At 40.1% G+C, this 27,109-nt stretch overlaps 1 protein-coding gene across 11 annotated transcripts in view; it reads right to left on the bottom strand.

Annotated features, from left to right (window-relative positions):
* Positions 1-27,109, bottom strand: part of ANK3 (ankyrin 3) — a 641,190-nt gene that overhangs the window by 61,024 nt on the left and 553,057 nt on the right. For 7 of the 11 annotated variants that reach the window (XM_057308892.1, XM_057308894.1, XM_057308893.1 and 4 more), the window contains 3 exons: positions 17,466-17,572; positions 12,348-12,572; positions 9,410-9,564 (listed from right to left, as the gene is read on the bottom strand). In XM_057308892.1, coding sequence (XP_057164875.1) covers positions 9,410-9,564; positions 12,348-12,572; positions 17,466-17,572 — 487 coding nt within the window. Of the gene's footprint in view, positions 1-9,409; positions 9,565-12,347; positions 12,573-15,393; positions 15,427-17,465; positions 17,573-27,109 lie in introns of all 11 variants that reach the window. The other 4 variants (XM_057308888.1, XM_057308889.1, XM_057308891.1 and 1 more) reach the window with 1 other exon arrangement.

Raw genomic sequence — 27,109 nt, 5'->3', positions numbered from 1 at the left:
GAGAAAATGACATAAAAATAGAGATCTTACCTTTCGGGGTGATTGATAATGCCATAGACTATGACAGGACCCTGAATCCCCCTCTGTCTGTTTAATCTGTTACTAATAAAGTTTTCACAAAAAGTAAGATTAAAGGGAAAAGAAAGAGGTGTGTTCTGAAACAGGTAGTTTTGGTCAGGCGGAATGTTAAAATTTACACTTACTGAATGTCTGCTTTGTGGCAGGTGAGTTACTGTTTGGCCACATAGCATTTGGTAAAGAGGGTGTCTAAAGTTCAGAGAGAGAAAGTGACTTGCCCAGAGTGACTTGTCTGCTTTAGAGCTTAGAAGTTAGGTCTAGAAAGAGGGTGGGGGAGAAGGGATGAAGTCACACAGACGGGAACTTCACCCACTATTTAACACAGTGTCTTTGCAGCCTAGCTGGCACAGGGGCAGTGGCTGTAAGTGGATGAGTAATGGAGAGATACGCAGATACCCTGGTCCGCAAGGTGACACGGCTTCTTACTGGCCCGCTCTGTGAGCAGAAAGCCCTGAGTACAGTGGCGTTTTCTGCTGGGCAAGAAATGGAAGCTAATGTTCTACAGCTTTCTTACCTCACTGATTAATGATAAATTTCTTAAGCACCTGGTAACTCATTTGGTTTATTTGCAAAAAGTGGGACAGCTCTCTCTGTAACTGAGATTTTGCAACACAGCACTAAAAATCAAAAAATGCTTTGCCAATATAAATGGTTATGGAGATCATAATACAACGAAGCATAAGTAACAGGACTGAAATCGCATCCCCACTAAGTGAGTTACTCTCAAAGTTTTCAAATGATCATCCTTGATTAGTTTTGCCTCACTCTTATCTGCAGATGATTAAATGTCTCAATAACTTGCTCAAATGGGACCATGGTTCTTTTTCCTAGACCAAATTTGTGTTCTGAAGGCTGTTTGTGAGTGTGAAGGTCAGGTTTGAGTGTGAATAGTCTATCAAAGGAAGACAGCCTCAAGTTTTTGCAGAAGATGATTTCTATATCCACAGTGTAATTTCTAGGCAGGTGGATATTCTGTGCAGCTTGCTCCTCTGAAGAGGAGTATCTGATATGAGGGGTGGGGGAAAATGGAGGCCTAGAATGTTGGAATCCAAAACGGCAAGCTAGTCAGCATGGATCTGTGGGAAGTCAGTGGAGACAGGTGCCTTGGGTTCAAATCCAACCCTCAACCCGTGAGCTTGGACTTTGGACAGGTTCCTGACCTCTGAACCTTAATGCTCCTTGTCTCTAAGATCAGGACAAGAAAAGTTTCCTCTGGGGTGAATAAATGATAGAAAACCACCAGCACAGTTCTGTTCATGTAATAATTTAGGTGACATATTCTTTCCAAGGTCACACAGCTTTGGAGTAGAGGAGAACCAGAAAACCACTCTATGGCAGATCCAGGTTGGATTAAAACAAAACAAAACAAAAACCACAAAAAACCCCACATTACATTATCTCTGTATTTCTATGGTGTATAAATCTTAATCACTATCATTTTAATTTCATTCCATTTTTCAAAAGAAAGTTTCACCAATTACAGAAAATTAAATATAAGATCTTATAGATAAATTGGGAGAAATTAAGGAAATAAAAGACAAGTCTACATCATTCAACTCTGGCTATAGAATATGTGGAACAGTAGAGCACAGGTCATATATTCATTCTAATATTTCAGAAAATTGTAGACATTCATTTCCTTAGAATTCAAGTTCAGCTTCATCTGAAAATGCAACATTTGTAACAAGCCTGTCCAAGATGTTGCAGGAAAAAAAACCCAAAACCAAGTGATACAACTGACCCTTCCTATTCAGTATACATTATAGAAAACTTCTCAATTTTGCTCAGCTTTTATTTTGAAATAAGTATAGATTCACGGAAAGTTGCAAAGAGTACAGAGAGGTTTCCATGCACATCAACAATTTTAGTAATTTTTAAAACAGATTTTATTTATTTGAGAGAGAGAGAGAGAGAGCAGGGGGAAGGGCAGAGGGCAAGAGAGAATCCCAAGTGGACTCTGAGCTGAGTGCAGAGCCCCATGCGGGGCTCAATCCCAGGACCCTGAGATCATGCATGACCTGAGCCGAAGCCAAGAGTCGGTTGCTCAACTGACGGAGCCACCCAGGCGCCCCTACAATTTCAGTAATTTAACTCATATTCTTATTCAGTTCTGGCAACTGCTTTCTGTCTGTCTGGATCAGCATTATTTTACATCTTTAACTATGCAAGGTAAGGATCGTCTTTGTTATTCAGATTTGCGCAATGCATTGAGTGCTGATAATGAAGAATGTCTAGAAACAATGATACATCTATTTGTTTTCCCCTCCAGCTTTAGCAATCCATATAGTTTCTGACAAACGTATTTCTTAAAAGTATTTTTAAAATGAATTTCTAATAATCATTTGCGTTTCCCTGCCACCCAGACCTCCTCTCATTTGGTTGTGGCATCCCTTCCTTTAGAAAGTTGCTTTCTCTCTTGGGTGTGGGTCACTGAGTTAGTAAGGAAATGTATCGTCAAAAGCGGGTACATATGCCTGGATACCAAGCACTCATGTTCCCATTCATTCACCATGGCGAGATGACAGTCACGCGCCAAGAGCTGTTCCACGCACCGGGCATATGGCTGTCAACGAGTCAGAGCCGGTCCTTGTCCACAGGGACTTTACAGCACATCAAGGTAGACGGCAAAGTTCAAAGCTGCTTGTTACAGAAGAAGACAGGCCAGGTGTCACAGCCATATTTACCAGGTGGATCTAACTTACTCTGGGGTTTAGTGAAGGCTTTCCAGAAGAGAAGTCAGGGAGGGGATGTTTGGTCATGTCAGAACAGTCATTCTAAGGTTTTTCTCCAGGACTGCAGAAACCTTATATTCCTTGCATCTGCTCCTCTATGTGTTTTTTTTTCCAGGAAAATGTTCCATATTTGCTTACTTTTCCAGTTACGTAAATAAAAAGCACGGCTTTCAGGCAATTAGCTCCATTATGTCACTTTCTTCAACCCTTTGTTTAAACTATTACTACTACATCCAGGCAAAAGACAAGTAATATAATCCCTTGTTCAAAATCAGGATCCTATATAATGTTTTAAAGCTGAACACCATAAATCAGTAACACAGCATGCCCAACAGATACGAAGCACACTGAACTCCGAGGGGCCTAGACTTGCTGTGTCTGGCATACTGGCCTCTATTCACATCCTCACTATAGGCGACAAAGGCTTACATCCAATCTCTCAGACTTGCCTCCCTGTCCTCAGAGGGCTAAGAGCCCCATTCTGTCTGACATGTGGGTCAGGGTGTCTGACATCATTGTTTTGACCCACTAATGCTTCATAAAGACATGTAAATGCTGGCAAATTCACATACTTAGGCATATATAAAACCGGCATTATTAACGTTCATTTGCTTTGGTCCCGTTCTCATTTCCCGGCTAGTTGGTGTGGGGAACCATTCCTGTATAGTCTCCTTTCCTTTTGCAACGTGGTAGGTGTCATGCAACGGATTTAAAATGAGTCTTATGGTCACAGATCAAAGGTCAGTCAGTTTTTTGTGATGGTTTAACTGACAGTATTTGGTATGCACTTCCCCCCCACACCCTAACATAATCTTGATTTGGTTCAGTTCGATTTTTACTTTTCCTCCAGAATTTTTCAAATTTGTTAACAGATTTGGTCCACAGATGGCGCTGTGTACAACATAAAGCTACCCGTTTCACTTCTCAGGGCTCCGCTGTTGCTACAATCTAACTTGCTGCTGTAAGGTTACTCTTTGTCTCATGGCTGATAAATTAAAAACAAGTTCAACTGAAATGAACCACAGTAGCAATTTTTAACTGAGAAGTCTGTTTCTGCAGTTACTGTTGATACAGTTAGATAATAAATTATGGAAAATTTGTTTCCTGTTATGTAACATTATAGGTATCAATATCTCCTTCCTGCTTCAATTTACAAAAAGAAATAGCATAATTATTTCATCTAAAATGGATTATTTAAAACTTTCACTTGGTCTCATGGGAAAGTGAAGCAATGACAACAGCGAGGAACACATTTTCCTGGCACTGTAGCACTGTTTGGGGATCTTTAGCCACACTTTGTTCCAATATAGTGGCTGGGATTTTAAAATAATAGCATAATCCCTATATCCTCAAAGCAATCTTATGATGCTTAGGTAGCAAAGATTTTGATTTTAAAACCTAATAAATGCAGCTACACGAGTCTACACGCTGTCCAGAGGAGCACTGTCTAAAAGAAATAGAATGCAAGCCATATTTGTAATTTTAAATGTCCTCATGGCCACACTGGAAAAATAAAAAGGAACAGGTGAAATTAATTTAAACCCCTATCTTTTACCTAGCCCAGTATATCCAAAATATTACCACTTCAACATGTAACCATTGTAAAAGTTATTAATGAGATCTAGATTTGTTGGGGGGTACTCTGTGTATCTGCTGTATTTTCCATCCACGGCATAGCTCAGTGCACGAGTTCTGTGTGCTCTATAGACACAGGCAGCCAGTGGTGACCATAGCGACAGTGCAGGATGGGAGCATTTCTCAGGCTCTTCAATTCTAAGACCTCCAAGAAGGAAGGATTCTTCTGCTAGTAAATACTCCCAGTTCCAGCAAAACCACAAACTATAAAACACCCCTTGGGGTCTGACTTTGCAGGCACAATTTTAAGCATGTTTAATGGAACTCCGTGAGTTTAATTAACAAAAGGTTTTAAACTTATGAAGTGGATTCAGCTTGGTGCACTTTAAAACTGATGTTTTGGGGGGGAGCAGAGAATGAGTATTTTGGGTTTTGCAGTATCTTTTTCTCAGCAGAGACTAGACAAATGCTCAGACAAGACCTGTGTCCGCTGCTAAAGAGAAAAGTTGCTCTGCCACATGATATCCCAGCGGTAACAGTAGGTTCTTCACACCCAGACCACCTGTCCTGTGTCATCCTAGCCTCTCACTTCAATAGAGCTTTGGTAACACACCTGCTTCATCAGCGAACCATCCACATGCTTCTGTCTCTGGGCTCGCTAGTGGCAGAATTAAATCTTAATTCCACTGTATTTTGCAATGACAGTTTTTTTCCTGAATACATATCACATCCTTTTGAGTCACAGAAGAACTGAGATGGTACCTTGATGAGTCATGGAAATTTTAAATAGCAGCTAACATTTACGTAACATTTTTATTCCACACAAAACACTTTCATAGGCATCCTTCATCTGAGAACATAGAAAGGTGAAGGAGTATTATAGAAAAACAGCTAAATTTGGAGTCAGAAGTCTGGATTTTAAAAGTCTAGATCTAGATTTTTTTACTATTTCCTGACTGGGCAGCAGTGATGGGGAGGTGTCAACCAGGACCAGGGCTTCGACTAGCCTTGTGTGATCTGGAAGAGGGTGCCACGGGGGCGGATACCGCCCTGCAGGTAAATTACTCGGGAACACTGGGTAAGAGTGCCCCTTTGTCCTTTGTCCTGCAGCCAGTGTCAGATCAGAGGGCTTGGCAAGTGGGAGAGTCAAGATTTTAGCCCCGACCTGCTCTCCTGCACAACTGTACTTGGCGGTGGCGATGGATCCTAACACCGGTTGAGTGGTTCTCATGTATCAGACCTTGGGTGAAGAACTTTACATACATTAGCTTGTCAGTTCCCCCTTAGTTCTCTGCGAGGTACCCTCACTTTACAGACTGAAGCTAAAGTTTAGAGAGATTGAGTGCTTGGTTAGGGTTGGACAGCCAGTAAGTGGTGGGGTCAGGATGAGAATTCCAGTCTATGCGATGTCCACAGATCCCGATCCTAACCACAGATTACACTGGGAAAATTATTCTCCTTGAACCTTTTTTACCCTGAAGTTACTCTGACTATGAAATTACTCTAACTCCTAAATTCTAATCACGAAATTGTGCATTTGGAAAGGCTTTGCAAGTTCTGAAATACTACAGAACCATAATCTAATCTTTACGAATGTGTTGTTTAGTCAAAATCCGTTATCAAAATATTGGCTAAGATGATTTTTAAATATTTGGGTTTTGAAATTTTCAGAGAGTAAGGTACAATAGGACTGGTTATAAAAGTAGCATACAGATTAGTTATAAAGCAGGATTCATTTATGGAAGAGGGTTAAAAAGGAGACATTTATGGGGTGCCTGGGTGGTTCAGTCAGTTAAGCGTCTGCATTTGGCTCAGGTCATGATCCTGGGGTCCTGGGATCGAGCTCCCTGCTTGGCGGGAAGTCTGCTGCTCCCTCTCCCTCTGTCCCTCCCCACCACTCATGCTCTCTCTCTAATAAATAAATAAAATCTTTTAAAAAAATAAGTAAAACTGTAGTAAGGAAACTCTTTCTACTACTTCTAAGATAACAACAGAATCTGGGACCAAGGGCTCTATCATTATTTCTTTAAAACATCTAACAGAAGCCCTGAGTATGGTAACACCGAGGGCATCATTTGACTAAGCAAAAATAGGACTAATTCCTATTTGAAAACTGGTTTATGAAAAACAAAATGAATGCAAGTCAGCATGAAATCATGGCAGTCCATTCCATAAATAAACCTTAAGAATTAAAAAAAAATTCCACTTGTGATTGTTAGGACATACTAAAATCTATACTCAAAAATGAAGGAGAACATACTAGACTACTCAGTGTTTTTGCTAGAACTACAGTGTCTGATGAAGTAGCAAGTGGCCGTGTGTGGCTATCTGAAATTACGGAAACGGAATGACAAATTACCCTCCTCGGCTGCACTAGTCACATTTCAAGTACTCCAAAAGCACGTGTCTGGTGATTACTGTTGGACAGCATATGCATATAGTATTTCCATCATCGTATAGACTTCTATTGGACAGCACTGTTTTAGAATGTTCAGTATTTTTCCCAGAATATTGTTATTTCTCAGAACTTTCCTCAAAGTAAATGCTCCTCTTTAAATTTTTTCTCCTGGAGATTAACATTAATGATGTTTGGAATAAAGGAAATAGAACTTTTCCTCCAGAAAGCGACATAATTTTAAGGAGGTGCCTCTTCCTGCCCCTCACCAGCAATGGGCAAAAGCCTAAATCAGTGCTGCGTCTGACACTGGAGCTTCAAAGGTGATTCAGACACGTACCCTGCCCTCAGGAAGTTACAGTATTAAGGTAACTATCCATTAAAAAGAAAAGAGAGAGAAGAGAAGAGAAGAGAAGAGAAGAGAAGAGAAGAGAAGAGAAGAGAAGAGAAAGAAAAGAAAATCCTTGTGTAGGAGAGGTTACATTTCAATAACTAGTCATCTACTATGTTGGCATTTAAGACACACTAGAAACATGGGGGCACCTGGGTGGCTCGGTTGGTTGAGCCACCAACTCTTGATTTCAGCTCAGGGCATGGTCTCAGGGTTGTGGGATCGAGCCCTGCATCGGGCTCCACACTCGGGAGGCGTCTGCTTGAGATTCTCTCTATCTCTCTCCCTCTGCTGCTACCCCTGCTCATGTTCTCTCTCTCCCTCTCTCTCTCTCTCTTACATAAATAAAGTAAAATCTCAAAACAAAAAAGAAATACTAGAAACATGAAAATATTTATATACTTTACTTTCCTTGAATCAAAATAACTATCCTTTCTGGAAAACCCATTTCTCTTCTCTCCATTTTAAAATCCTGAATCATCTGTAGTCTTGTACTATTTTCAAAATGCTAACTCAAGTCATTCCCTTAGGATGTATTCTTTGTAAAACTTTCAATTGTGTCTTCTTATCAATTTCCTTAGAAGAGAATGACTACATTTCATGCTTTAAAATAAGTTAAGGTAATAAAAATTAGAACTCTTAATTACCACTGCATGTTCCTATTAGAAATCATTTGAAGTTATAGACGGTATAGGATATAAATATCAATATCATATATAAACATTTAATGATCCTCATTTAAGAGGACTATTCTTCTAGACCTTAAATCTAGAGGTTTGTAGGAATTTTCCTCTTTAAGTTTATTTTCTTCTCCACGGGACACACATTTCTAAAATCAGTGGGATATGGTTAAGTCTTTGAAAACAAGTTAGAACAAGATTTCAACACCTGCACTGCTGCTCAGTTTGGGTAACCTTAGTAAGCGACTTGACTGGTCTGAACTTCAGTTCCCTCATCTATACGGCGTGATTAAAACTACCTACTTTACAGTACTATACTTTTGTTTTAAATCCTACTACAGAAAGGAATTTATCACTGCCTCACGAACTCAACAATTATTAGTTTCCTTCTACCCTGCTGTAAAAACATCTTTAAATTCTTGGTTGGCTGCGATTAACTGTGTCTCATCCAGAACCTTTGGCGGGACAACTTTTTTCTCTAGAATGAATAGTGACAACAGCTGATATTTATGGAGGGCTTACTGTGTGTCAAAGGCTGTATTTCACAAGTGCTTCGCAGAATTATTTTTTCCCAGTCACAACCCTCTGGAGTAAGGAAGGTGATGGCCGTTTTACAGAAATAAAAGAGGCTCACAGGGACCAAAGAACTTGCCGACGGTCATCCCTCCAACACCCGAGTCGGTCCAGCTCCTTTGTCCTCCCTGGGAAACCAGGAGACTATGCTGGATGCATTCCAAAAGCCAGTGAATTTTATGGTATGTGAATTATATCTCCAGTAAAGCTGTTCTTTAGAACAACTGCTGAATTTGTAGTGATTAGGAAGTCAGTAGAAAGACTCATTCTGGGGTGAACTTGGTCTCTGATTTTTTTTAACCTTTTTAAAGGAAACTCCTGCATCAAGTAGCTAGTCTCGAAGCAAGTCTATTCCCGATGTCTAGTCAGAAAACCTGCTTGGTTCTGAGGCTCAGACAGCCGAGGGAGTGACATGCTCCCTATCAGAGTGACATGCCCAGCCACGTGGCCTTACCAGGTCACAGAACACGACACAGACTCCAATAACTAGCCTGCAACTTATTTTTTTCCCCCGTGATTACTGCCCAATAGGAAATAAAAATTCATGAAGAATGCTGAAATAATCGGGGACAAAACAGAGATACAGGGAAGGATCCGGAAATAATAATTCCAAACATAAAATGTGAACGTATTTCCTTAAAAATGCCCTGCATGCCTTGCATACCTTCCGTTATTATTCACCCCCTTCCTTACACATCTTGCACTTAGAAGACTCTCTTGGGTTTTGGAAAGATGAACATATTTGATTAAAGACTGAAAGAGTCATCACTGTAATATTTGTACATTAGTATTGCGAGAAAAAAAGTCTGTCGGATTAAAAGGAAGTTCCTGCCTGAGATTCCGAAAGCATCAATGAACGCCGGGGACCTGGACACCCAGCTCAGAATACAAACATGGGACGTTCGAGCCGCGTGAAGTTCGGCACGGCCAGGCCTTTGGTTTTGACCTGCGGACATTTACAAGGACAAGGAGTCGTCATAATTACCTTCGTCCATGCCATTAAGCAGTTCGGTTAAATCTTCATTTTTACTGTCAAACTGATGCTCCTTCCACGTCTCACCATTTTCACTTCGAAGAACAATGAGTTCTCTCTCTTTTCCTCGCATAGACCCAAAGTGAGGGATTTCCACTATGACAGGGCTGGAAAAAAAATCCACATTATTTTGCTATCAAATGAAATACATTTATAGTATCATACTTTCCACAACAGTTTCATTAACAGTATTCATTTGAAAATCAGAGGTGCCACTAAGGTTGGGAATGACTTCAAAGCTGCAGAATCATTTGCTAATTAAATCATGTTAGAAGCCTGAAAACATGCCATCATTCATTCATTCACGAACAATTCGTAAGGGCCTACTGCCTGTGAGGCATTTTGATTCAATAAGGGGAAAATATTCCGCACATATAAACAGGAGTTTTGAATCAAGGAATTGGAAGTTAGGAAAACAGACCGTAAGAAAGTTGGTCCATTTTTAAAAACACGATAGCTATATTATATTATACAAAAAAGCTAATGATTTAAAAGGACACAGTCATTTCTTTGAAAAAGAAATTCTGTAGATTTCCTATTTTGAAAGATCACAGGTGTTTGTCCCTGAGCAAGGAAACGATCGACATAACAGTTCACTCCCTCCAACAGTGACTTTCTGTGAATTTTATGGCCTGTACAGTCAAGGCGTTTTGTCTGAGTTTTAATTTGTGAAATGGTAGTGGGCAACTTAATGTCCTAACTGTCACAGAACCTGCACAGGAAGACATACACTTCTGAAAAAGCACTTGTTGGTTTGAAATCGTAATACAGTGATACATTAATTTTTGACAGTGTCCTTTTGCCAAAGAATGTGAAAGGATGGCTGCAAATTGAAGACAGCCAATCGAACGCAGGAATAATTTTGTTAACTTTTAAAATAGGATAAATGCTACAAAAGATGGATGGAAGTAAGCAGACCACAATCACACACAGTTTATGTAGTTGGATTGTGCAGCTTTATTTTATGACATTTAAGTAGACAGTATCATCATTCTCCTACAGAGGTTGTATGTAACCTCACCTCTTCATCCATGTGTTTATGTACATGTGATAATAGGAGACACGGGTTTAAATAGGTAAGAACACAAAAAGGGAGAGTCATTGTAATGACCCAATGGCATCAGTACAAAGGAGCATTTCATTTATTACAAAAGCATTCACTTAAAATGGGATGATAAATACAATTTTTCTTTTGGCAAAATAATTATAATTAATTCAAATTAAGGATCTGAAAATTTGTATAGTGCCTTTATTTTTTGATAGGTAGAAACAAAATCAAGTATTGCTAAGAGTGTCAATAATTTCAAGAGTTAAGATATTTACCGTGGTTTTAACCACATATGATTTGTCATTAATTTTTTTTTTTGAGAACTAGATACAATCTTTGCAGGTTAATGTATCAGATACTGTCTCTGTAAATATTTAAGGAATGCGGCTTTGTGTAGGACATTCAACAATACTGGAGAGAAGGTATGAACCAGGGCCTTTGACCAAGGTGAAAGCCAAGCATACTTTTCATAACAGGTCTCTTCATGCAGACTGCCAAGGCAAATCCACCAATCGGACAGACAAGCAAACAAACAACAAATACCAACACATTTCAGCTTAAACAAAACAAAACGAGACAATTTAATAACTTTAGAAGAATATGCTATCTGCTGCCTAGTTGGCTTTCTTTTAGTATCTTCTATTCCCAACATTTATCAAATTCAGTTTACTTCTTGAGGACTTCTGTCTCTCAAAGCCCGTAAAGATGACTTAGTATGTATAAGTATGTACTTTTAAAAAACTGTAACTCCAGACACGTACATATATATATATATATATATGTACACATATATATATTCACACACGTATGTATCATTTACAGCAAATGTTGATTCAAAGCCTGCAAATACCTTCTCTTACGCTGGGTTAAAATTAGATCGTCAGTCTGTCTTAAACACTATCAGAACCAGTTGAAACACTTCAAATTAAAGAAAGGTTCACAGAAGCACAAAGTTATGAAGCAGAAGGCTTGCAGTGAATTCCACATGCTGGCGAAGCAGGGTAGGTAACGGGGCTACAGTTAAGTCAAGCCACTATGATTTCTGTGTCTTTCAGTGACACACATCAACTGAAAGCATTAAAAACTGAAAAGATAAAAATAAAATTAAGACAAGAAGACGACCATGGGGGTGACAGAAAAAAATTGAAAATGGAAAAAAGAATTGTAGACATTCTGTATCTTGTCTATAAAGATCCTACCCAATAAATTTTGTTCCTTGAGGCCCAAGCTGCAGGATTCGGCTAACCAAGCTCTCGCCCTCATTTACAGGGGGAGGATTGGTAGGAAGATGCAGTTTACTGAATAGCATCCATGCAGCAGGAAGAGAAACGAGAAGGGGAAATTGTGAACAAACTGTCCGTCACGACAGAGCCTGCCTGCTTTGCACCCAAGTGCCACCTCAGAAAATGAATTCATGTTTCCTTTTCTCAAAGGCCCCTATCACCATGGATTCTTTCCCTAAAAATTATCTTTAAACAAGACAGGTACCCATAGGAGCCATTTATTCAACGTGGTGAGACAGTTCCGGCATCTCTAGTTTTCCCTAAGAATGGTGCCTTGACTTCCATGGGGGTCGCTGGGGTTCCGTGCACTCACTGAGCAGAGAACATGCTTCTGGGTTAGTAAAAGCTTTGACCGGCAAACTGAGTTAAGGAAGTTATCAGCCTACTAGCTTTTCAGAGAATTACACAGCTTTGTGACCTTTGACGCTACACGAAAGGTGTGCTCGATCAAAACGGTCCAACTAAGTAGTTTTAATAGTTAGCTACTTGAGTTAAAAAGGGCAAAGGAAACCAAATATATCATACAAGGGCCAAGGTAAAAATTGAGAAAATAACTTACCCTAAAAATTGTGCCCCTGCAGGACCCATTTCTACCAGCCTACTGGCTAATCCCTCTCCTTCCACCATGGGGGGTGGGTTGGCCAGTTTATGTCTCTTTACCAAGCGGCAGGTGATGCGCGTGGGGGCCGTACACTTGCGCGGAGGGATGATGATTCTCATGCCGTGGTGCCGGCTGCCTCTCATGGAGCCGCCTCGCGCGTCCACCATGAAGCTAACCAGAAACCTGTGAGGAGAGACCGGAGGCCAAATCAAGGCGAGAAGAACACGATCTTCACAGGAGGTTCTGCGATTAAATGTTAAGGTTTGAAACGACAGACAAGGTAGCTCTCATTTCCTCTCTTTAAAAATAAATCGGAAGTAAATACAGTGGAGTCACATCAAACATGCATTCAACTTGTGAACTGGGCAAAAAGTGGGGCGCGACAACTTATTTTCGGGGGGACGCTGGCCTCCTAACGGAAGCCAACGACTTAGACGCTCACGTTGAGGAAGAGTGAATGTTTCAAAGCTGGAATAAAGACTGGCTCTTGCAGGACCATCATGCGTGTAAAAACACGAACTATGTGGTCTCTAAGGATGACTTAAGCTATATTCAAGCGTCATTTTAACTATAAATGCTTTTAGCCAGAGGCTGACTATGAAACCTCTCTCCCTGACAAGTCAGATGAAACTCCACGGTATGTCTTAACATGTACAGCTCATAAAATAAATATATACTTAATCAGACCGAACACTCTAATTTTTACTACCACAAAGCAGAATATAAGAATAAAAGCAGGTGACTAATTTTGCTCAGGCAATTTTGATGGAGAGGGATTTAATCTTTTCAGTTTAAATTTGGCCTTAAAACTGTTTAAAATAACCTACGCTTGAATATCTGTATAGCCATACAAAACTGAATACTTATAGACTTTCAGAAAATGTCTCTAAATTATATACTATAATTCTGTCATTGGCCTTTCTATTAAAGCTAATGAAGAAAAATTATTTGTCGGCATGTAGATGTGAAAATGTAAAGAAATTAATAGTATCTTATCTGGGTTATAGCATATTGCAATTCCTGATTCCTATCACAAGCTCACGCAGCATCCTCCTCGAATCTTTGGTATTATAAAGCGCTCTGGTGCACGTACACCAATGAGCCTGACGTATAGAAGAGTGCAAGTCGGACAGAAGAACATACGTCCCTTTGCATTCCCACGTTCACATGTGAAAATATGCTTATTACTTGAACAGCACCAAATGTTGATAATTAGAAAATTATCTGAATACCTGTAGTATCGGGGGGAGGGAATAATCCCATCCATCAAAATCTTCTACTAAATATAGTTCATTTAAATGCAGTCCTAACATCTTGCAAACAGATTTTAGGACTTTGCATGGAGGTCCTAGCTGGGGCCCTTTTCCTTAAGAGTGATGCTTCTCAGCCTTAGGAGAGTAACTGTTTCAACAAAGCAAACTGACGGGCCATCCCCACGGAGAAAGGAAATAGCATGGGGCTCATTTTTCAGCCAATCAGATGTTCGGAACCAACTCTGGTCATCGGTTAGTGGAATCAGCTTCACGCCCTTCTGCTTATTTTGGATTTAGCCATTTTCCTCTGGATTACGTTTTTTGGTAACATTAGACCTACTTTGAGAGGCTGGAACCAGGGTACTATTCAAAGTAAGAGGGGAAGAGACTGACCCCCTCAAAACCAAAACAGAACACAGCACCTCCCAAGTCAGAGACAAAGATACTGGTTCACTTGTGCAAGTGTCCACACGCATTGCCTCCAGTGCTAAACGATGACAAGGCTCCCTTGAAACTGCCCTGGTGAGCCCACATTGTCTTAGATAGACACATACTTAACAGCTACCTTTACTCAGTAATGCAGACAATAGGGCAACCTTATAAAGAAGCCTAGGACAAAACCTGATCCTTCCCAGCATTCAGTAGTGAAGATCAACTCGTGATGGGGAATAATAGCAACAGAATGGATTAAAAATGATCCAAGATAAGCTCTGGGGGCCACCTGGCTGGCTCAGCTGGTGAGGCATCCGACTTTCGATCTCGGGGTCATGAGTTTGAGCCCCACGTTGGGTGTAGAGATCACTTAAATAAAACTTCGAAAAAACAAAGATAAACTCTGGGCTTGAAAATTTGGTTGTATTAGCACAAATAAACACTAGAATGTTTACACTGGGAGGGCAATGTTTGCCCTGGCAATAAGCAGCTGATCTCAACAATATAGATGTTAATTCAGATCAGGCCTGTCTTGTTCACTGCTTGACCTGCAGAGCTGAGCACAGTCCCAAACACAGTAAGCACATAATAAATGTTTACTGAGTGATCCATTGAGCAAAAACTACTGTGTTAAGGGCGCTTAGGAAACTGCCTGGGACAGACGAGGTTACTAATACTGAAAATATATCTATGTGAGAAGGATATATATAAAAAAACACTTGTAGCTGAGCAGCCTGAAGGTCGTATAAGAAGGTTATCCACGTCAATATAAAAATACCCAAACTACAAAGAATATCACAACCAAATGGAAAAAACAGGCCTTAGAAGATTTTAACGACAAATTAGAAGAAGCTCTTTCTCTGGGTTCCGCATAGCACCCAGTGCCCAGCTGGTATTCATTAGCAATTATTTATTCTAAGGTTTTCAATTCTATAGAGCCAGTAGACTGAGGAAAGGTGATAACACATGTTAAGCAGGATAGGGTCCTATTACTCAGTCACATCATGAAATACAGTGATTTGTTTTCCAAACTCATTCCTTACATATTCTGTGCAAAATCAAATTTCATGCAATATAACTTATTAGGAACAAATCAAAAGGTGATGTTTAATCATATTTGTTGTATTTTATTAATATGTAAACTAAAGCAGGAATTCTACGGATGATCTAAAACTAACACATGAATGTTTCTAGTTTTAAGAACAGTGGGATGACGAATGCTGATACACTACAGACATTGACACATCTAACTGTGGGAAAACTTCACATAAATTAAAAATACAAAAAAGGATGGTTCACATAAAGGACACAGTTATCACCTTGAATCATACTGAGGAAGTGGAGAAGAATAGCTGCAAAATAATTTAGAAAGCAAATGGGAAAAATTAATGTAAGATAATTAGAAGCAGGCAACAGAAAATGTCAATGACAAGCAAAGGAAAAATAAAAACCATCAGAACGTGAAACCAAGGCATTTGGCACTTGTGGGACAACCTGGAACAATATTCGCCTTAAGTGGCTACAGAGGCTCCACCACAGCCCTGGCATTAGTGAATCGTGTCCAAGTGAGTATCAAGTCGATAGTTTCCTTTTCAAATTAGCCCACGCTAACTGCCATTACCTTTGCTCTCCTGCACAAGCCTACTGCCTTCAATAAATTCAAGAGGAAGGAGAGAGAATTTGTGTATTCCAATATTTCATTGTCTCCAGCGTATGGGAAAGTTTACTTCTGATTTTATTATTCTCTGCTCCCTCAACTTCTCATGTGAAGCTCAAACTACCATTTGAAGCAAAGCACATGAGTTAACTAAATTAGACCCTAGGACTTTTCTTTCCCATGTAGAGAATACAAGATGCTGGTTCTAGGTATTTGTGACATGGCAACAATTCACTAAGCTTGGTACAAAAAATCCTGAGCATGCTGCTCGCTGAGTGTGTCCCAAGTATTTTATATTTTCCTTCTCAACTGATTTTTTTTTTTTTTTTTGCTTTCTCAACATTAGACCCATGAACATCTAACATCAGTGGAGTAAATATTTAAGCAATTAAAAATTAATATTACTATAACTAAAGATTTTTCTGATTGAGTAAAAGAAATGCAATGTTAATGAGTCAAAGACCACCATGTATAGTTTATAAAGCCCTTTCATGTCAATTATTTCTATTTGAATGATATTGCAACTCTTTGTGCGACAAGCCGCAGTTCTGTAAGACTACTTTAAATAACCTGCAGCATTACTCTGAGTCCGACTTTTCGTCTATAAAATGGGGGTAACGAATAAAACCTATCTCGCAGTATCACTTCAAGGTTCAAATAAAAATTAAGTCAGATAATACATGTAAAAACATTTAACACAATGCCAGGCACATACAAAGGTAAACATTAGCTATTATGATTTATTTTAATTAAAAGCAGCAGAAAATACTTCATATAATACATATAGCATTTCAGGAAGGTTACTTATTGCTAATTTATTTAATTGCAAACTAATCCACCCTTGTCCTGGATCACAACTAATTTATGGCTTAAATGCCAGTTTCAGAGGTGAAAACACCTGGATGTTTTCATCATCTTAATTATTTCCATTCCATTTGTGTGGATTCATTGAGCCCATGTTTTAATTTCCTACAGCTGAAGAATCCCATATCTAAATATATGCTGATTATCAGTTCAGCAGTTGGAGCAGGTCACCTCCCACTGCCTACCCCAGATTCTGCCGACCAGTGGGAAAATAGGAAGGAGCCTGTCCCATGTGGTTTTTACCACTGCACCCCTGGGGTACACACATTGGTACATTCACTTTTTAAAAGTGAATTCCTTTCTTTCCATTTAAAAATTAATTTCTCTTCTAATTATAATTTAATAAATTTAATCCTAATTTTATTTCAGGAATGCAGAAGGTACCAAACTTGATCTGAAGATTTGAGGCTCAAAGCAAAGCACGAAAGCAGACAGCAAGGTAAATGAACAGATATACCCACATATTTAATTTTTCATTAGAAAGGAAAATCAGGTACTCAGAAATAAAACTTCATTTAAATAAAGTAAAATTAAGGAAAATGACCGGATTTATTTTTTTTTAATTGAAAAGAGAAATTAAAGACCTGGGAATAGTACCAGAACAGGCAAGAATTTTTTATGCACCAATACTTTAATTCTTTTCCTTTCCAACACTGTGCTTTCTTCAACAGAAAACAGATATACCATTTTGCTCAGAAAAAGAATTAACTAATGACTCACTAACATAGATCACACATACTCAACTAATGAAATCTTCAGAAGACCAATATTTTATACACATGAAGCCTGTCGATATGAATTTATAGCTCCAAATAATAAATGTAATGTTCGTTTAATAGGATAAAGGCAAGTGACGTTAAGATTACTTACCCAGAATGAACAGGACTTGAGACAAGATTGACGTTGTCCAAGGTATCTGCAGCCCAGCTATAATGTCTTAGAGAATCTGAGTCAAATTCTCTTGTGAATGTTAGATGCTGCAAAATAAAAGGACATACAGCATCAACGACCCACACAAGACAGTTTCTCTGTAGCCACAAAATACACCTGTGTGTCTCTGTAAGTCCAGACAGTCAAACAATTTGTACTTCCTCCCCTAACGGTCCACATTGAAGTTTCGAGATAGGAACCAAAGTTTACTGATATGTTGTACTATTTCAAACTTTTAAGAAAGCATCTTGAATAACTGCCATGGCAAAAGGAATATCACAGATTTCCGATGGGAAGTAGACATAAAGCACGCCTGCTGATTACTAAAGTACGATCGTCAGCTTGAAGAAAGGCATTTGAGATGTAACCTGAAAAGTGACTTTTCCACGAAACACAGTATACAACTGACACGAAACTATGATTACTGTGACCTGGGTTTTGACATTATTTTCTTGAAAACGAACAATGTAAGTCTGTCCGTTCAAGGAAAGTAACTGATGGCATTAGTTGCTAATGATAATTTGAGTTTTCAAACAAAAATTAGTATTTTGGAAACTTAATGTGCACCTCCGTGATGAGCTCAGTGGTGATATTAACAAATGTGATATATTAGTTCTGGATAAGAAACATGTGTCAACAGGATAAAGATTTGCATAAATTAGTAAAGCAATAGTTTCCAAATCACCAATGAACGATGTTCTATCAGCAAAAGGTACATTCGATGTGGAAATGCTAACCATGATTTTAATGCTTGAACACATCTCCAAATTCATCTTACAATTAGAAAATTCTTTCCCACGTCTGAAAAAATCATCAATCCTGGTGACTTTTGTTTTTCCAAGTGGGGCACAGTAGCTAGTAGAAGCCTGCTGCGGCCACACCAGGTAACTATGGAAATGGGCTCCAGCTGGGGCAAAGGAGGAGCTGGGGAGCTGCACTCTGGGGAGGCGAAGATCTGGAAGAGCTGAGTGGACTTTTTGTTGCCATTTTTAACTTGGGTGCCTTTGCTGATTCTCAATGCACACAGAATTGGGGCTTTTTACCGACAGGGGCCACTACTGGGGAATAGAAAAACCAAGGGAGTTTCGGTGGAGATTTGGGCGGCCTTAAGCATGCTACAGATTTCTGTGAAGAACATTTGCTGAATTCTGGGGCTGTGCAGAACAGGAAGCCAAAAACCTAACCAGAAAATCTCCAGAAGGCAGTGTTGCTTCTTGGCAGTTTCCTGAAGAAAAGCTTGAGTTTGGGCCTCGTCAGGGGAGGGGATCACACAAGATTCCCACGTAAGGATCCTCACAAAGGCCAGGGACAAACCTGAGGTGGTCTGAGTTTACCACGGCTGCGAATGGTTTTGCCTCATTGCAGCAAAACCTCGACTGGATTGAAATAATCAGCCACCACTCTATTTGTCTAGCAGAGGCAGGGTGCACCCTCTGTGGAGAATTACATCATCGTCAGGTGTGTCGTGCCTACGACTTTTCATATGTCATGTCCGGCATGCAGTGAGAAATTGCCAAGCATGGCCAGAGCACATGAACGAAAACAAAATAAAGCCAATACTATAAACAGACTCCCAGGTCACCCGACATTTTGAAGTAAGCAAATAAGAACTTCAAAACAGCTATGATTAGTATGTTGAAGAAAAGAGGGGAAAAAACAGATGAAAGAAATTAAAAGGTGGATGATTTAACAGAGCCCTGGAATGTATGTAAGAATCGAATGGGCATTTGTTCACTTGTAAATACAATGTCCGTTCTTGACAAGACACAGTAGAAAACAGGGTTAGAAAATTGGAAGTGTAGACGGAAAAATGTACAAAAGATAGGATTTTAAAAAAAGAACGGAAACTACAGAAAATCGTACAAGTGGCCTATGGAACACGGTGAAAGTTTTTCCCACGTGTAACTGGACTCTGGGAAGAGGAGAGCAAGGCAGAAGCTACATGAGGAGGGAGCAGCCTTCTTTTGCTGGTCTCCAGCCAGAAAGGGACAGAGCCTCAGGGCAGAAAATGGGACGTCTTCTCCGGGATTTCCCAGTGATTTAGGATTCACTGGGAATTGGAATTTCCCAGTAAAATGTCCCTGGCTTCTTACTTAAGTAGAAATCATGGATGGCAAGCTCTCCCCCATGCGGAGAGCTTCCAATGAGCTCAGTGGTGATCAAACAGCCAAGAGTCACTGCACAGTTGAGAAGTATCTAACATGAGGAATAAAATAAACAAATAAGCAAACAGAACAAGAAACAGAGGGATTTTAGGAAGAAGAAAGCTTAAAATTTTTCATTGATGTCCAGAGAGAGATGAGATCTTCTTACACTTATAAAGCAATAAAACACTAAAAACAAACGAAAAACCCAGAGGGAAAAAAAAACTCATAGAAAGTAACAAATACAGAAAATAGGAGAACGCACAAGAAAGCAGAGGACCATTTCAGGAATTTCAAATCCATTTCCTTTCTCAAAAAAAAAAAAAGTTTCCAGAAAGCAAAAATAGTGAAATAGAGGAGAAGAAACCAAAGAAATAATTCAAGAAACTTCCCTACAGCAGAAGACCTGAGTTTGCAGAGTAAAAGGATCTACTTGAGTGACCAGCACTATGAATAGAAACCCACTCTACCACATCATCATGAAATTTCAGAACTTGGAGACAAAGAAAGAATCTACAAATTTAGAGAGGGAAAAACAATCACAGATGGCAGACTTCCATCAGACTTTTAACAGCAAAAACTGAAGTTCAAGGCAATGGAGCAATTCCTTCAATGTTCTGTGAGGAAATGATTTTAACCCAGAATTCTAAAACCAGCCAAAAATAAAAAATAAAAACAAAAAACAAAAAAAAGGTGTGAAAATAGAACTAAGATATTTCAGAAATATAAAACCCCCCAAAATATATTTCTCATGAACCCTGTAAGGAAACGATTGGAAGATGTACTCCATCAGAATGAAGGATTAAACCAAGAAGGAGGAAGACACAGGGTCTAATGTAAGAATATAGGGAATTTTCACGGTGACAGTGAAGGAAGACCCAGGAGGACATCCATGCAGCGGGCCCGCAAGGAACTTGACTAGTAGGAAAGCACAAAGAGAGATGAATTAAACAGAAGAAATTTATAGAACACCTGATGAGTGTGAACATATTAGAGGAGACTGGCACAACTGGGTTGGAGTTTGGGGAGCGGGTAGGGATACACTGAGAAGACCAAGCAAATGAAAAAATTCTAGGGAAAGCAAAATATTGTGCCTAAAAGAAAATGCAATCATAACACACTTCACATCTGTGGTAACATTTACGTGGGTGTAATAACAGAAGCACGGAATATTGGCATAACCAAAATAAGACACAACTGTTTGGGGAAAGTGGGGGGGATGGAAAGCGTGCATGGTGGGAGGGAAGAGGTATTCAAAAAATAAAAACTTCATCTTCCATTTTGGGAAGTCAATAAATTATTCCTGAAATGGGCGAAAGCCAACAGGAAGCCACATGTACATATTATTTGGAGACACAGAAGCACATAACAAGATTGATCAAGAGGTACTTTTAGCAGTTGTCTCTGGAGAGGAGAAATGGGAGGCTGAAGGTGTATATGGGGATTCTTTTTCTTTCCTAATGAGTATGCCTTATAAAATGACATGGCTTATTTGTTTGATTAACTTTGATAATAAAACATAAATTTAAAAACATACTGTGAATTACAAAGATTTTTTTAAAAGCCCTAAAATCAAAATGGAAAACAATGAGGCCACAATAGCAAGGTCCTAACCCCAAAAGAGCAACACATCATTACTTCAGAAAGTTCCCCAATTCTACATGGGTTGACTAAAGATTATGTGTTGGTGTTAGTCTGGCCTTATTTACGAATTTTACTGACTTTTGGAGACCCCAACTGACTAACCTTCAGAATAGGGCAAATGTTAACAAACAGTGGGTGGTGATGCTTACTTTATTTAATTTTTTAGCAAACTATAATTCCTTCATTTGGGGCCCTGAGGTCATTTTTCACAAAGGACCCATTTAAAAAAAAAAGTTCTAATAAATAAGTAATACCACTCCTCTTTGGTAATTACAGTAAATTATTTACCTTTGGTACTCTTAGCAACATGCACTGGCAACATTAATTATTGAAACAATGAATTATACCACACAAGAAGGCATCGTGGCCATCATGCACTATTTATGGAGGCGGGAGGGTGCCAGCACCTGGACCCCAAGTCCCAGCCAGTCCTCCCCAACTCCTTTACTCTCCAAACTCTTTGCCACTCATCGAAACTCTGTCATCATACAAATGAACAAATGTGTAATGAACAAATATCCTTGGTCAGAACGATGACCGGTACATCCCAGTATTTGTCCCAGGTTTTTTCCCAGAGAGGTTTGCTGAGGCTTATGAGCAAACAGACCTACCACTTTTAAAAAGCTACACACAAAGAGCCTGCATTGCATCCATCTAAACACAAAATAAGGCAATTTGACTGAACCTGTAGTTTTTATAGAAAGAGACCGAATTCGTAGCTTCATTTCTGAGCTCCCTGTCTCCAAATACTTAGTTCTACAGATGAGTATTTACTTAAAACGGAAATGTTAAATTTGACCTGTTTATATATTTTCATAAACAATATGAATTCCAAAATGTTCTGACACATTGTTGGGAATTGCACCATGGTACAAGGAAAAGCTTTTCCTCTATTTGGTTACTGAACAAATAGACACTCAAAATGACAGTAGGATATCGCATTATGGTGATAGTTATGAAAGATGAACTAGATTGGCTCTTAAGCTTCCCACAGCAAGTAGGGTGTTCCCAGGGCTTAATGGAAAAAGTTGGCAGACTTAGATTTCAAAATTGCCTTCGCTACTTCTTAATGGAGAACACTTCATTCCCACTCCTGAGTTTTCCATTTTGAAAGGCAACTCAGTTGTGTAACTGTGGGCCTCTTCCTATCCCTTTAGATTCACGTTGGCCCTGGAGATGTGGAGTGATTTATCTGGCTGGTAGATCTGGGAAAGGCAGCTGGGAAGGCTTTGCTCAAACTCAATGTTCACTCTCTGGGGCTTCAGCTTGGTCCCAGAGAGCGAACACGCCCCTCTGCTCCCCGAAGCCTACCTCCTTGAGGGGTATGCCTGCCCTAGGGTTGGCGATGTGGGCCACTGGGTAGGGGATGTGCCTATTTCAGGGGTTCAGTTAGCAGGCCTACTTGGCTCAGACACTAAGCCAGCCCTCAACCTGGCCTCCATCAGGAATAAAGGAAATATTCTGCCTTTGACCTTTCCTTGTCTTTCTTTATCGAAAGCCCTCTTGGAGATGCCCCAACATGGCTTCCCGGCTTCATGATCCTAAGTGTATTTCTTAGCTTTTCCCAATCTTAGTTTCCTCATTTGCAAACTGAGGGTTGGTTGCTGTGGAGATTAAATAAAAACGTACATCAAAAATCTGGCACCAAGGCCAGTGTTGGTATGGAGTCATATTAATGTTTCTTTATATATGAAGTCATTTCTGTTTTTCAAAGGACTTTCATTTATATTAGCTCATTTGCTAAAATGTGATAATTTGGGGAAAACACAGCAAAAACAAAAATGTTCCGGTGCCAGCACTGGTCCTTTACAGTTACATACACAGCATGCTTATATCAAATCAACAGAGCCCATTTGGTTAGAAAAATGCATCTTGTAAATGTACAGGACTTACTTATTGATTCAAAAATGCTTAAATTCCTATGTTAACAGTAGCAATACCAAAGCTTATTGTGTGGCAGCTCAGTGTCAAGCACTGTCCTAGACCTTTACATTCATTTCTTCTCTGAATCCTCAGGACCTAGTCACACTAGGAGTCATATTATACTCATTTCACAGACGAGGAAACTGAAGTTCAGAGAGAAACTTCAAAAATCTGACAACACAAAGTCAACACCCTGAACAGGCAGCTTGAGCAGGACACTGTGTTAAGGAAAAATTCATACTCACTTAATAAGACCTTTTACTCCCACATCAAAAATGATATGAATAATAAGCACACCATTTTTCATCTTGGAAGTGATGTCAAGGACCCTATTAAAATCAAAATGCACATTATTCAATAGAGTCCAAAGCCTGACTAATGATGATATCACTGTCTCCATGAGCTTAATACTTTCCAAAAATAGTTTCTCACTAGCCCTATTCATCAGAGGAAAGAGAAGAGCAAGTACACACGGGCTTTACAAGAGGACACACCCAAATGCCCAGGTCTGGAAATAAATGTCCCGGCACAGAAGAAAAGAGGCAGGGGGCCAGAAAGTATATACGCAAGGAAAAGAAAGAACCACCCAATTAACTTCAATATTAGATACTTCTCCAGGCTGCCAACCGTCAAACCCCAGTACTGGATGACACCAGGGAAGGTCCTTCTCTGTCAGCTCTGCTGCCCCAGGAGCCAGCAGAAGGCAGTCCTGTAGATTAACTGGTGGCCTTGACGTGCCGTGGGTAACAGCACCAGGTAGACCTCGCACTATCAGGTTACATACAAAACCCAGTGCATCTAATCTGAAAAGGTGTAAACACAGTTTACTTGAGAAACAGCTGGCCGTTGACACCAGACGAGGAGCCCATGACAAGAAAGGCTTGCAAGGATAATGTTACCCCTTGGCCACAAACTGGACAGGACCAGGACAGGGGAACCCATGTGGGTGTCAGTTCCCTTACACCAAGAATACATGACTTGGGTCTGACTTTGGCTCGATCACTTCACTGCCCAGTGAGTGACAAGTCAAACACCTCACCGAACCTCCATTTCTGCATGAGGGTAACTGGCTGATGAAATTACCTGTCCCAATTCACTGTGAGAACGGAATGACCCAAGTATTGTGAAAGTGATTTGAAAATTCTAAGGAATAGGACGGAGGACCACAGGAGAAGGGAGGGAAAACTAAATGGGAAGAAATCAGAGAGGGAGATAAACCATGAGAGCCTCTGGACTCTGGGAAACAGACTGAGGGTTACAGAAGGAGGGGGGTGGGGGGGTGGGTACCAAGGAGGGCAGAGGTTGTGATAAGCACTGGGTGTTATACACAACTAATGAATCACTGAACACCACAACAAAACGAATAATGTACTGTACGTTGGCTAACTGAACATAATAAAAAAATAAAAGTGAAAATTCCAAACCACTATGAAAAACAAAAACACAGATTATAATGATCCTAAACTTCCTAGAGTTTTTGTAAGTGGAGATAATGAATTTCTTAAATTGACAGAACATTGCAGGCTCTCCGGAGCTCTGAGGAGAGCGTATGTCTCATCAGACTGCAGGAGGCAGCCTGCTGGCTTCACAAACAATGGTGGGGGTTGGGCTATGACACACACTTGTGTAAATACCGACTTTTCCCACGGTGAACATGCTTTGTCAGGTCGGCCACCTGGTGTGTTAGAGGGGCAGCCTAGCGGTCAGCCACAGAATGGGTAAGTAGCCACTGGACCTCAATGCTAGGCTCAGCCCTATCACCCAGTGACACTGGGCAAGTGAAACACTCCTCTCAGCCCCAGCTTCTTCGTCTGTAAGTGGTAACGACAGTCCACAAGGAAGCTGAAAGCAGGACGTCAGAGGATCCATTAACAAAACGCTGTGGCAAGTACTACAACAAGCACTCTAAGTATTGTGATCTACAGCAGACACTGAGAGAAACGGCAAACTGCTACGGGTCTGTTTGGACATCTAGCACGACGAGCTGGAAATATTCTTTTAAGGAATGGAGTCCGTCTTTAAAAAAAAAAAAGGTTTAATCCATAGTAACTGACAACAGAATGGTAGTTACCAGAGGCTGGGGGTAGAGGAAGTGGGGGCATATTGATTACCGAGGACAAACTTGCAGTTATAAGATTAGTAAATTCTGGAAACCTAATCTACAGCGTGGGGACTGTAGTTAATAACAATGTATTATATTCCTGAAATTTGCTAAGAGAGATCGCAACTGTTCTTACTGTGCACACAAAAATGCCAAGTACAGGAGGCGATGGGTGTGTAAGCTTGAGTATGGAAATCATTTCTATTACATACATATATCAAAACACCATTTGTATACCTTAAAAAAATGGATTTCACAAAAGAAAACCTGATTTAAGCAGAAAATAAAATAACAATTAAAGGCTTACTAAAGCAGGTCTTTTCTCCCCCCTCAAGTATTTCTTTTCTTAAAGTCAACATTTATTACCCCTAAGATTTATGTGAGACTAAAATGCAAACCATAGAAGCTGAGTTCTTTGGGATTTCCAAATCTGACTGATGGAAAACTAATTTAGCTACCAACTTGCACAAAAGAAGGTGAATCAAGGTCAGCATGGAAGCTGTTAACACAACATCCAGCTCAAGACATCTAAACTGTTCTACCTCCCAACACCAACCTGTCTGCCTCGAAAAAAAATGCGTAATCTTGCTGACCAATCTGTGAGAGGTGTTGAATGGATCACCTGAGTAATGCTGGCAAAGCACTCTGAAGAGAAAAAGCAGCATATTAAATGTCACTAGTCAAAGGTGTTTATCTTCCAGGCGACTATCTCTAGCAAATCTTTAATCCCGAGGCTGGCTACCTTCTACCACCAGGCACATTTCTGAGAACCCCTTAGAACTACCTTCACCACAAGAAACAGGAGGGCTGATCTGCTGATGTGAGGAAAGGGGAGGTGCAGGAGGAGAATGGAGTGAGGGGCAGAGAAGGAAAAACTGAGCATTGGCATAACCAGCCTTTGGGATTAGGCATTCTTCTTTTCTCTTACTGAGATAAGTGGAAACTGCCTAGGTCTTAAAGTGACAGACGTGCAACTTCTCTTGAAGAATCCTCCAATTCACACATGACTTGCTAATACGTCAAGTAGTACATAGCACTTCATACGACTAAGTATACATAAGATCATCCTTAGCCTAAAAAAGACCAAGTCTAACCCAAAGGATCTGGAGTCCGGGGCTGTGAGACAAATGAGAGAGTTACGGAGTGGAAGATATGACGGCTGCCTCCAGATACGGGGAGGCTCGAGTAAGGCCTCCAACAGTGAGGACAGAATGACTCCACAGCTCCCATTCAAAGAGCCAATGCAACCGTCACACACTAGTTCAACCTTCTAACCTGGTCAGTATTAGAAGCCCTGCCACTCACCCCCTGAGACATACACCATGTGGGCAAATCTGGTCTGAGTGGGGAAGGCTGCAAATGAAAGCAACCTCCTAAGAGAGGGACAGGGCCTCGCAGCTGCCCCGTTTCTCTCTTTTCATGGACGCGCTACCCCTACAGCAATGGAATTGAAAGGAAATGGACATTGCTTAGTGACCAACTAGAAAAGAATGTTTTTCTAAAAGTTTTTGCTTAGAACATCCTAATGCATAGCTATTCTCTTGAACCATAGCTCATTTTCTTATTTTGTTAAGCTTACATTTATTTAGCTCTAGAGAGAAAGCATAAAACAGAATCTCAAGATCGAATGGCACTAGAAGACTCTATGTTGCCCTTGATATGTGGTTGTTCATGTCAGGTTTGACCACCCCCAATGTAAACATACTAGTGAGGACCCAAACCCCAATTAAACTGGCTTAAGACACTCCCCGCCTCCCAGGGGTGGGAGGAGA

The sequence above is a fragment of the Ursus arctos genome, unplaced genomic scaffold, assembly GCF_023065955.2.
Source record: "Ursus arctos isolate Adak ecotype North America unplaced genomic scaffold, UrsArc2.0 scaffold_7, whole genome shotgun sequence".
NCBI classification, from domain to species: domain Eukaryota; kingdom Metazoa; phylum Chordata; class Mammalia; order Carnivora; family Ursidae; genus Ursus; species Ursus arctos.
This window is presented reverse-complemented; position numbering and strand designations above follow the sequence as displayed.